At 40.2% G+C, this 13,192-nt stretch overlaps 1 protein-coding gene across 1 annotated transcript; it reads left to right on the plus strand.

The window, feature by feature from the left end:
- Positions 1–8,551: 8,551 nt before the first annotated feature.
- Positions 8,552–13,191, plus strand: TTC30A (tetratricopeptide repeat domain 30A). Its single transcript, XM_010382449.2, has one exon. The coding sequence runs from the start codon at positions 8,803–8,805 to the stop codon at positions 10,798–10,800; it is 1,998 nt and encodes a 665-aa protein (XP_010380751.2). The 5' UTR covers positions 8,552–8,802; the 3' UTR covers positions 10,801–13,191.
- The last annotated feature ends 1 nt before the right edge of the window (position 13,192 follows it).

Genomic DNA, 13,192 nt, shown 5'->3' on the forward strand with positions numbered 1-13,192 from the left:
CAATGGCGCAATCTCGGCTCACTGCAACCTCGGCTTCCTGGGTTTAAGCAATTCTCCAGCCTCAACCTCCTGAGTAGCTGGGATTACAGGTGCCCACCACCATGCCTGGCTAATTTTTGTATTTTTAGTAGAGATGGGATTTCACCATGTTTGCCAGGCTGGTCTCGAACTCCTGACCTCAGGTGATCCACCCACCTCTGCCTCCCAAAGTGCTGGGATTACAGGCATGAGCCACCGCGCCCAGCCCTTGTTGTTGTTATTAATCATTATCAATCATTAACTTTACAAATATGAAAGAAAGAGGGGCCATGTTCTACAAGGGACATTGTTTTCCTGGCACACAGTAGACAATTCAGGAAATGTTGGTAGAAAGAATGGGTAAAATTAAGATACCAAAATGGAAGTGAGGGGAAAGCAGGTAATTGTAGAGAAAAAGACTCTTCATGGAAGAAACAAAGTAAAAGAAATGTATAAACCAGACTAAGAGGGGAATAAAAGCAAGCAAGAAGAAGAAATATAAGAACACCAATAAAGGAAAGACAGGGACTGAGGCAGGTGGTTAAGGGAACTGCCAAAAAAAAAAAAAAAAAATAGTGAAAGTCAATCCACACAAAGAAAAATGGCACTTCCAACCTAAAACATGAAGATGTAGAACCCTGTCATCAATTGCTGAGAAAAGAGAGACACTTGAGTAGGGAGGGGATTGAGAAAGGGGAGAAGGAAGGAGTAAGAGCCCTAAAAAATAATGTTCCTAGCTACCCTTTATAGCTGTCTCTGCAGGGAAGACTGGAGAAAGTAGAGGGGGAAATGAGTGCAGGAAAAAACTGCCTCTGCAGAGCAGGTAAGAGGAGGTTGTTCAGATTTATGGATTTTATTAAGCCAGTTTTCTGTATCACTCTGCTATAAAGGAAAATAGCTGCTGCAGGGCTGTCTCTCCTCCTTCAGGTGAGGAACAAAGGGTGGGTGGAGTCAGGGACAGAGTCTGGTCTGCGAGATCATGGTGTGTCGGCAGCTCCGAAGCACTGCAGGTGTTTCTGTGTAATGTGCCACATCATGTTTATATCACGAACGGGAATTGAAAATCAGTCTGTGTGGCAGAGATGAGCCCACATCTGTTATCCTCACCAACAATAAATAAATAAATAGCCCAGACAAACGGATGCCAGTCTATCTACAGCAACATTTTAAAGCATGTGCTTTATGACAAAACTGGACCCAGGATCTGAGACTGCAGGCTGCCGTGAGCACTGTAGCTATCCTGAACGTTGATGCTACATATTGCTAAGGGGAACATAATTTATAGCACAAACCCTACAGCCTCCACTAAGGTTGAGTTTTCCTCTCATTTCCTTGCCTTTTTATTGGCTTCACTGCATGGTTGCCAATAGCAACGTCCACTGGTAGCAAGGGGAGTTCAACACCATTGCAATCTGCCATGCAGTGGAGCCCTGACAATGTCAACCATCAATCTAGTAGCTGTTTGTAATTGCCTCCATCTATTTCTCCTGTCTTGAGGTATCTTTCCTATTGTGGGTCAAGATTCAGAAACTGCTGACTAATGCCATGGGTCTGCATCTCCATGACCATGAAGCGGTGGAAAGGAAGGTAGCAGCTTCCTGGTGCCAACAACCCCAGCAGTTAGAGGTTGAACTCTTGTGGGTTTCAGGAGTTTTTAATCCCTTTTCTAAATAATTTATAATTTTGCAAAAATGTGAGGCATATGCAGTTATCTATATATTCTGCTTTTCCAAAAAATAGAAAGAAAGTTTCCCAGTCCTTATTATTAATGTTTATTTCCTATTGGAGAAAGATATTTGAAATGTGAGCCTTCCTGTAAAAACTCAAACTGACAAGATTATGTTTGCTTTCTCAGGTCTCTTGGCATTAATGGTTGAAATAAATTCATCCTACTTTTTGGATGAGATGTATTTTTTCAGACATGATATTTAGTCTTACTAGTCAGTATGTAGCTAATATGTGTGCAGTCTACAATATAGTGGCAATCTTGGTGGGTAGGGACAGCTTTGCATACTGCAAAGGGTGCCATTCAGTGCATAGCAGACTGGAACTCCCTCCTAACTTGGCCACCAGCTGAACCTGTAATCTTAGGAATCTCCAAGTCTTAGATTCTCCATCTATTAAATAAAAGTACTGACTTTTATTCAGTCCCCACACCAAAGGACCAAGATGTGTTTAGCTTTAAAGAAATTTTCCAGATAATTTTCTTTTTTATTCTTCTCAAATAAAATAGCCACAAACCTAAAGCGGTCATCTTCTTAATAAAGACATAATAAAAAGTTACATATATGGGATAGACATAAACACAATCATACTACAGATGTGTCTTGAGCCTGTCTCTAACTATGATGAAAGATGTAGTCATCAATACAATTTTTAAAAAAATATGTCCTTCTTTTTTTGAGACAGGGTCTTGCTCCTTAACCCAGGCTGGAGGGCAGTGGCACAATCACAGCCACTGCAGCCTTGACCTCTCCAACTTAAGTGATCCATCCTGCCTCAGCCTCAAGAGTAGCTGGGATCACAGGGGTGCACCACCACGCCCAGCTAAATTTTGCATTGTTTGTAAAGACGAGGCCTCACTATGCTGACCATGCTGGTCTCGAACTCCTGGGCTCAAGCGATCCTCCTGCCTTGGCCTACCAAAGTGTTAGGGTTAGAGATGTGAGCCACTACACCCAGCTTATATGTCCTTTTATTTCATAAAAAACAATTTTAGATTATCTGATATCATATATATCCCATAAATGGTAGTCATTAATTTAAAAGTGAATTTATAAAGTAAGTCAAGAGAAGTTAAAATTGCACATGCATTTTGTTTCTAAAAGCTGAGATGTCTATGCATTTCCAGGTATTGTATATTTGCAAATATGTTGGGTTAGAAATCATCTTTAACATTTTGTGTTAGTGTAATAACAATATTATCTAATATTAATGCTACCAGAATCCGGTTGCTTTTTCTGTGTATCAAAATTTATCATACTTTATCCACTTACACTAGGTGATTAAACAGAATCTGCCCAATTTATTCTGCAGTAAAATTATTTTAAAATCTATTTTTCCTGCTGACTCTTAGAAACTGCAGAAAGACAAAAGCCAGTTTCACCTCCAGTAATAGTGTGAAACAATTTCCTTCCAGTGGGACAGAAATCTAGACATATTAGGGAAAGATGTAAATATAAAGAAAAATGTTTTGGTTGGAAAAAAAAAAAAAGCAAAACACACCAAAACACAAAAAGGATTCATTAAAGCAACAGAACAAAACCTAATTTGGGACCCTAAAAACTCTGGCAATGCCACTGTAATGAGGTTTCATTATCTGCTTCAGAGTAACAGTCCCTGAAATTGTTATTCTGCTACATGCTGTAAAGACCTCCCAAAACTCAAATGTATCAGGAAATGTAAAGGTTAAGTCTGACTACAAGAAGTCCAAAATTGCACCAGCTTCCTAAGTGAAGAATAATAGAATAAAACATATAGAGGGCAGAAATAAAATGAGGTGTATATGGAGAATTTCATGATGAGCATTTAGATTTAGCAATGCCCAATGTCATGCTGACACTTTGTCGTGACCTTGTCTGCAGCTAGTAATTTGGGGTTGTACATTTTTTAAATTTAATTTTGAATGTTCTTGCATGTTTGGTACATCTCTCTGCACTGCTAAAGATAAATTGTTTATCTGTATAATATAACTTCACCAATGTCATTTAATGTATACACTAGTACAGAAATGTGTTTTTTTATTAAGTAAATGAAGTATTTGCTGTGAAAAAATGTATTATTTGTGGCCACCATTTATATCTGTGTTCATTTTCTGTGTGTATATGCGTGTGTATTCGAATCTCAATTTTTCTTTTACTCTAGTTTAGATGAAGACATATTTAGATGAAATTTAAAAAATAGCATTGGAAATAGGAGGCTAAGTTTTGTTGAGTCTCATTCCCTTGGGGGGAAATTGCTTTTGCCATTTTATTTTCATGTACAATAATCTAAAAAGGATGTCCTACTGACTTCCTTCCTAATTATCATTGTTTTACACGAAAGAAAGGAAATATGTTTTCAACTGAGTTGTTTAAAATCATTCCCTCTGTGTAGATTTCCCAGACTGATGTTTCGTTGTAAGAATATTACATTATAGACCGCTTGGCCATTTCACAAGCAACTAATCCATAGTTTTGGAAGTCCGCTTTAAGAGACCTGAATATCTTTGTTTTTAATAAAATACTTAGAGTTTAACTAAAGCTCTGGAATAATCTTTATTTCTTTTGAGAAGGGTGATTTCAGGGCTGAAAGAAGGAAGCAAGGATCCAAATACCTACAGTTTAAATGTTGACTGTTAATTTAGTCCATTAACCTTGTGTTGATCTGTGATGTTTTCATGTGTGAGATGGACACTAGGACACCCCTGACCATATAGCTTTTTAAAGATGACATAAGGTTCTTCGTATTATCGAAGTTTTTCTGGAGGTAGGAGAGTCTGCGGCCAAATGCTGGGTTCCTGTGTCTGTTACAGATTGCTCAAATTTGCATGGGCAATTACACAGGGGGATCGCATCAATGCAGGGCCGCCAGCCACACTGACGCCATACAATTACACAACGGCTTCGGTGCTTAAACTTTAAAATTCTTACACCATTGTGCCTGTTCTATTAGAACAAACTGCAGCAAATGATCCAAAGCCAATTCAAGTGACTGGAGAGGAGGTGCCCAGGGAGGGAGAGGGAAGAGGTGCAGTGTGGCCCACTACTGGCCAACGTAAGCAATCACCATTGCTGGCTGCTGCAATCACTGGCTTCTTTGTGCTTTGCAGTCTGCAGTTTTAAAATGGAGCCAACGATAAGGCTCACCTAATTCACGGAAGGGCTGTGAGGATTAATGAGGGAAGTTAGGCAAAGCAGACCTGATACTCAAAGTACTGCATAAACACAGCGGCTTGGAGTAGCTCTTTGAATGGTTGATTTTTTTTTTTTTTTAATGCTGCTGTATCCACAGTTTTGCATTCTCTATTAATCCCTTTTATACACCAAAATGCTATTGTGTTCTCCCTGGGAAGTTAATTTAGACAATAATACTGTAAACCCCAAAATACAAGCTACTTGATCAAAAGCAAGGGATATTCCAGAAGGAAATCTAATTAAAATATTAATAAAGCTGGAACTACCAGCAAAAGGAGAGTTCATAATGAGGTTAAATGTCACACCACCTGAGCACAAATGTTCTCAAATGTTGGTTTTAGCATACACTCTTTCCAAAAGTCTTAAAAGATGGAACAGATGCTCCCAAAAGTCAGTCAAGTATATTTCCAATTTGGCACTAATTTATACTTTTCTTCTCTGTTCACGGTAGAAGACTGGAGTGGGAGAATGGGGATGCAAGATAACTGAGCCCCCCAAACTGTCCATCCTGAAGAAAATGGTCTGAAATCAAAGGAAAAAAGAAATAACAACTGGAAAACGGATTTGCAGAAGGTCCTCCCTTATAAAGGAAGATGTTTGACCACAGCTGTGGTTGAAATACTCACAAATTACCAATGTTTACCAACAGAAAGGGGCCACAGATACAGTACAAATAAGACATACCTTCCAACTAGTTTTAAAAGAGAATGCCAAATAGATTGTACACACAAATAGAATGCAGGATTGATCATGGCATATTTTGGCAGGCAGAACATAAGTATGCTAAGAACCAAGCATTATGCTTTTTCTTTCTATTTTGCCTAAATGAAACTCTTCTACATGATAAACATGTCTCCCTTTGTGTAGCAAAATCCACCGAGTCCAACTCAAATTTCATCAAACTGCAATTCCTTTCTACAAGTCACCAAATCACTTTATTGCAACCACCAAATGCTTTCCTATTACTTGAAATGGTATGATACACTTACTTTTTGATATATCCTCCAGGTTTTCAAGATCCTATTGCAAACAAAATGATGCTTTATGACACTTTATAATATTCCACCTTATTTCTTTCCATAATTTCTATCATTAAACAGCCTTCTCTCACCACCATCCCCAACAAAACTAATCTATTCCCCAACTGCCTATCAGAGACCAGATAAAAGTCAGTCTATCACAGCAGCAGTGATGGTCATGCCAATTTCACAGTGTGATTTGTGCACTCATTTCATTTTGAAAATGACCCTGCCCTCCATCTGTCTAAGCAGAATGTCCTGCTTTTTTCAAGCCAGGCCTCTGGAGCAGCCTCACATGAAATAAGGAGGAAGAGACACAGAACGGCCTCCCTCCTGCCCAGTTCAGCCACCATGCTCACAGGTATCCATATAAAGAGAAGAACCCCAACTGAATCCTGGTAGGGATCCCAGAAATTTGGAGGAGAATATAGTTCTTTTATTTTTCATACATTTTCAAGAAGCCATTTGAAGATAATGTAAATACAACCCTGCAAAACAGAAAGACTAATGAAAGGCAATTTCCCATTCCCATGTGGTCATCTCACCTTAATTTAATAGCAAATTACCTAAGATAACAGTACATACCTAAGAATTTTAAAATACTGAGCCTTGCGAGGCACAGTGGCTCATACCTGTAATCCCAGCACTCTGGGAGGCAAAAGTGGGAGGGTTGCTTGAGGCCAGGAGTTTGAGATGAGCCTGGGCAACATGGTGAGACCCATGTCTATTAAAACATTTTTTAAAAAAGATTAGCCAGACATGGTTGTGTACCTGTAGTCCCACCTACTCAGGAGGCTGAAGCAGGAGGATCACTTGAGCTTAGGAGTTCAAGGCTGCAGTGAACTATGATCATGCCAGCTATTGCAGTGAACTATTGCATGACAGCCTGAGCAACAGAACAAACCCTGTATCAAATAAATACACAAATAAATAAATACAATATTGAGCCTAAATTCCCAAGGGAGAACCATCAGGCAGCCAGCTTTAAGGAAGTTGATGCACCCTTTCCCCCAATTTACTACTGAGCAGTATCCTCTACCAATGTACCTCCTTGGGCTTAAGACTCGAAAAGGCTCACCAAAAGATCAGATTGAAAGAAGCCTCAGAATAGAGTTATAGTAATATTCCATAGTTGCTTTCTGCGGGATCTTAGGTGAGCCAAAGTCCCATTCAATCCTTCTGAAATGGATGCAGTTTCCCTTTCTTGAAATTGATGCACTGTGAAGCTCCTTGTCTAGTTCCAGCCAAGAAGACACAACTCTGCTGATTCCTAGCAAGGGAGAACACTGAGTAAGTACATAAAGTCAGCCATATGATGATATGAGCAATCATACACCTACGAAAAATCTCCTTCCAGTGATACTGGGTAAATACGAGCTACACGACTCCACTAGTCACATCTCTTCACAGCTGGAATCAAGGCCTAGAAGTTCAAAGTTTACTACCTACACAAAGTTAGTTTGTTGTTTTAATGGAAAAACAAAGACAATAATATTCCTTATACACACTTAGCACCAAACAATGGGCCCTTACAAACTCATGTACATGAGATACATGGATTGGGTTATTCATCAGTCACTATTTCCTATTGAAATTGGTTATTGGATATCATGGTTCAGCCCCTACCTACCTAGGTGTGGCCTTAAACAAACTATTAATTTAATAGTTTGATTTAATTAATAATATAATACTTAAATCTTTAAACCTTTCAAGCCCACTGACTTCTTAATATGCAATATGCAGAATGCAGGTTGCTTATTCAAATTAGAAATACTATATATAAACAGTCTATAATAGAGATGCTATGTGATATGGTTGATATCATATCAACCATATGACAGCTGTGAAGTTTATATATAGAAAAGATTCATGGGCAGTAATACTATTATGGATGCATACAAAGGATTTGCAGTAATTATGTAGCAAACAACACACTTTTACTTGGATTAGGTTTATATTAAGTGCCAAAGAGACCAATGGATATCATGGGAGATGACAAAAGATACTGGTTTCTTATCGGCAGAGACAGTTAGAGGACCACAGCAATGGATACAACGAAGTGTAAACGCCAACATATACTCAGTAGTATTTTTCGTCATGGAAAGAGACAGATACTGCGATCAAAAACAGATCCTCTCCCAGTACCAATTAAGATTCACAGCACTTTTTCCTCATTAACCTCTGGAAACCACCAAAATAAGGATTTCTGTTTGCTGCTCTATTCTGTTCTTACAAACTGTGCCCTCGGGGTAGCATAATAAGAACCTGCTCTAATTCCAAGGGAATTCAGGGAGTTAACTCCCTTTTGCCATCCCGCTCCTTTTATTAAAAGGTCCTTTTATTGTACTAGCGAATCTCTCCTTTATTAAAAGTAAGCCAAACGCCAGCATTAGTATAGACCACACCGCATATAAGGCTCCAAATCGCCAGGAACAAGGGCCGGAAATCTTCCTCCGCTGCGCTAGAGACCGAGGTGGCACAACAGACACAGACAGCGCCCCTCATCTTTAGGGGGACGGGAACACGGGTGGCCGTTCGTCCCCACGGGCCGCGGGTTGGGTGGGTGCAGCAGGGACTACGCCTCCCAGCATGCAGTGCGGCCACGCCCGCGCAGCGGCGCCGTAGGAACGATGCATGCCGGGACGGGGAGATTCAGTCTCTGAACGGCCTGGAGGAGTAGTCTTTCACCTTCTGACTGCCGCCACTCTGCAGTCCACAATCTTTGAAGATCAAACCGAACTTGAGAGACTAACGAGAATGGTCCCTTTTTAATTCCTAACAGATTCCTTCCGTGACAGAGTAACCGGCCGTCTTCCGTTTCCGGTTGCCCTGTTGTCGTGGTAACCGCACGCATAACAGCCGTGGCGGTTATGGCCGGCCTGAGCGGCGCGCAGATTCCCGACGGGGAGTTCACCGCGGTCGTGTACCGGCTCATCCGCGATGCCCGCTACGCCGAGGCGGTGCAGCTGCTGGGCCGAGAGCTGCAGCGGAGTCCTAGGAGCCGCGCAGGCCTGTCGCTGCTAGGCTACTGCTACTACCGCCTGCAGGAGTTCGCGCTGGCGGCCGAGTGCTATGAGCAGCTGGGCCAGCTGCACCCGGAACTGGAGCAGTACCGCCTGTACCAGGCCCAGGCCCTGTACAAGGCCTGCCTTTATCCGGAGGCCACCCGGGTCGCCTTCCTTCTCCTGGATAACCCCGCCTACCACAACCGGGTCCTCCGCCTGCAAGCTGCCATCAAGTACAGCGAGGGCGATCTGCCAGGGTCCAGGAGCTTGGTGGAGCAGCTGCTGAGTGGGGAAGGGGGAGAAGAAAGTGGGGGCGAGAATGAGACCGATGGCCAGGTCAACCTGGGTTGTTTGCTCTACAAGGAGGGACAGTATGAAGCTGCGTGCTCCAAGTTTTCTGCGGCACTTCAGGGCTCAGGCTACCAGCCTGACCTTTCCTACAACCTGGCTTTGGCCTATTACAGCAGCCGACAGTATGCCTCAGCCCTGAAGCATATCGCTGAGATTATTGAGCGTGGCATCCGACAGCACCCTGAGCTAGGTGTGGGCATGACCACTGAGGGCTTTGATGTTCGCAGTGTTGGCAACACCTTAGTCCTCCACCAGACTGCTCTGGTGGAAGCCTTCAACCTTAAGGCAGCCATAGAATACCAACTGAGAAACTATGAGGTAGCCCAAGAAACCCTCACTGACATGCCACCCAGGGCAGAGGAAGAGTTGGACCCTGTGACCCTACACAACCAGGCACTAATGAACATGGATACCAGGCCTACAGAAGGGTTTGAAAAGCTACAGTTTTTGCTCCAACAGAATCCCTTTCCTCCAGAGACTTTTGGCAACCTGTTGCTGCTCTACTGTAAATATGAGTATTTTGACCTGGCAGCAGATGTCCTGGCAGAAAATGCCCATTTGACATACAAGTTCCTCACACCCTATCTCTATGAGTTCTTGGATGCCGTGATCACTTGCCAGACAGCTCCTGAAGAGGCTTTCATTAAGCTTGATGGGCTAGCAGGGATGTTGACTGAGCAGCTTCGGAGACTCACCAAACAAGTACAAGAAGCAAGACACAATAGAGATGATGAAGCTATCAAAAAGGCAGTGAATGAATATGATGAAACCATGGAGAAGTATATTCCCGTGTTGATGGCTCAGGCAAAAATCTACTGGAACCTTGAAAATTATCCAATGGTGGAAAAGATCTTCCGCAAATCTGTGGAATTCTGTAACGACCATGATGTGTGGAAGTTGAATGTGGCTCATGTTCTGTTCATGCAAGAAAACAAATACAAAGAAGCCATTGGTTTCTATGAACCCATAGTCAAGAAGCATTATGATAACATCCTGAATGTCAGTGCTATTGTACTGGCTAATCTCTGTGTTTCCTATATTATGACAAGTCAAAATGAAGAAGCAGAGGAGTTGATGAGGAAGATTGAAAAGGAGGAAGAGCAGCTCTCTTATGATGACCCAAATAGGAAAATGTACCATCTCTGCATTGTGAATTTGGTGATAGGAACTCTTTATTGTGCCAAAGGAAACTATGAGTTTGGTATTTCTCGAGTTATCAAAAGCTTGGAGCCTTATAATAAAAAGCTGGTAACAGATACCTGGTATTATGCCAAAAGATGCTTCCTGTCCTTGTTAGAAAACATGTCAAAACACGTGATAGTCATTCATGACAGTGTTATTCAAGAATGTGTCCAGTTTCTAGGACACTGTGAACATCATGGCAGAAACATACCTGCTGTTATTGAACAACCCCTGGAGGAAGAGAGAATGCATGTTGGGAAGAATACAGTCACATATGAGTCCAGACAATTGAAAGCTTTGATTTATGAGATCATAGGATGGAATAAGTAGTTATGGCTGATAATGGCTTTTTTCAAAATGGCTTCCTTACCTATCACACTTTTTTATCTGTATTTAGCCTTGGCATCGTTATATTTGTCTTATTTTGAATTTTATCCACTTTATAATAACAAGTTTATGTTTGAGCAACTTTTTCATTTAATCCAGAAGAGTAGGGACTATGCAGTGTTAACTGCATCACTTCTGCTTTCTTCCTACTAGTGACAATCATCTGGTCTTGCCCTCAAGCAACAATTGCTAGACGACATCTTTGTATAAGAAAGAAACCCCAGATAGAGTTGATGTTTCAGCTTTGGACTGTCAAAAGGGTATGTCATGGACCAAAGCACTGTTAGTACCGGTATGTTTGCATATGGTCACTGATACGTAAATGAGTGCTAGCCAAGGGCTGGACCACTTCTCAATCAGCAAATAAAGCCATGTCTATTTTGCTATCTCAGGATAGACTGTGCTGTCTAATAAATCTAATTCTTAACTCTATTTCTCCAGTTTTTTAGTCCTTTAACTTTCTGGATTTCAACAAAGTCTAGTTTAGACCTTCTTTAAGCCCTTTTAGAAGTTCAAGTATAATGGGAATTTCTTTTCTTGGTTCTTTTCAGGTTATGAGGTTCGGTCAGTGACGTAATTTTTTTTCATGATTGATTCGTTGTTTCTTAAGTTTTATAATAAAAGTTTTTCTTCATGTTCTATTTTTTATTTTACAGAAATGATTTTGCCTCCTTGTGGATACGACATATATTAAGTGTGGAAGCCTATTAATATTTTCAGTTTTTAAACTGAAATTTTTAATTTTTAATTTTTAATTTTTTAGGAAAAAATAAGCACTGAACTGAGAATGAGAAGACTAAAGGTATGAGTTCCATACCTTCTAATTTTAGGCTTTCAGAAATTCCTTTATTCTTTGGGGTTTCACAATCATTTGAACTATCAGAAGCCTTTACAATTACTTTTGGCTGTAACATCTGATTTTGTATAAGCCATATAGAAAAAAGTTGCCTTTCTTTTTTAATGACCTGGATATATAAGCAAATCAGCCAGGTAATATATAATTGTATTTTATATTAATGTTTTGTAGGATTTGGCTTACAGTAAATGTTAACCGCTACAGTCAGTGATTGTTACTGTTGGATGTTATACTGATTATTAATAAGAAATTTGGATTTTTGCCTCTTTACCTGCAATTTTTGCTTACAACTCTGGCTATGAATATATATAGAGTGGTCCCCCAGTCTCTGTTATGGTTATGCATAAATTAACACTTTTATAGCTATTTAGAAATTGTATAACTCTCTTAACTTCCTCTTTTAGTTTTTGTAGTAATGTTTGTCTTTGTTGGGGAAGAGGAGATTTGCTTTTAATCCTTCCCAAAAATGATGAGCGACCCTTCCATTCAGTAGTTTAATTGACAAGCTGTTATAATGTGTATGTTTTCCTCAATTATTCTTGAAATATTTAGAGCCTCTCCTGCTTCTAACGTGAAGCCCTTTAGATGCCAGTCTGCCAGAAATCTGGAAACAGGAACAGGTGAAGTGAAGACGTAATGGAGATTTAGCTAATGATATACTTCACAATCCACTTTGGATACCCTTCATGTCCAAATCTCAGTAGTTAATCAAGTGTCTGCTGCCATTAACAGAACAGAAGTAATGGATAACAGAATGGAAATAAGAGATGCTAGAACTATTTCCGTAACTAACTCACCAAATCAAATCATAGTCCTTATATTCTTGTTTTATTTAATTCAAGGAGAAGAGGCCATGCACTATCCAAAAGGTCAAAGCCACATAGAATAGGAAAGCAATCTCTAGTTTAAAGCTTTCTCTTGAAGTGTTTTCTCCCCCTGCCTTCAAAGGGTCTACTTGAGAGATAGTGGTGTTTACTGCTGCACAATGTATCACAAGATAAGAAATGAAAAATCTATCTTTCTTACCACCCGCTTCTCTTTCCCTTTTTAATCTTTTCCCTTTTGTCAGTTATAGGGACACTTTTCTCTGTTAGCTGGAATTTGAACCTCAACCAGGTATAAAAGATGCATAACAACCTTTTAGCAGTAAGTGTCAGGTGAGTGAGCACTATGATTATCAAGGTGACTTTTGAAACCTTTTAAAAATGCATTTTTGCAAAGCGAGATAATATGTATTGATAAAAAGTGACTCTCAGATTGGTAATGCCGAAAAAAATTTAAGAGGACTCACCAAAAGTACTAGATCTATGTAATTTGTAGAATAGAGTGAACTTTTTATATATATATATTTGTGGTAACTTTCATCTTTTAAACTTTTTGAACTCAATAGAAAAACAGACTGAAATTTTAAAGACATGCAGTATTTGTATCATTTTGAATTCCGTAACATTGGGAATTAAATATACTCAACTTTAGAGG

This window comes from Rhinopithecus roxellana, chromosome 14 (genome assembly GCF_007565055.1).
Source record: "Rhinopithecus roxellana isolate Shanxi Qingling chromosome 14, ASM756505v1, whole genome shotgun sequence".
Taxonomy (NCBI): domain Eukaryota; kingdom Metazoa; phylum Chordata; class Mammalia; order Primates; family Cercopithecidae; genus Rhinopithecus; species Rhinopithecus roxellana.

Coding starts and splice junctions, on each gene's coding strand:
- TTC30A (XM_010382449.2), top strand. CDS start 8,803: ATGGCCGGCCTGAGCGGCGCGCAGATTCCCGACGGGGAGTTCACCGCG.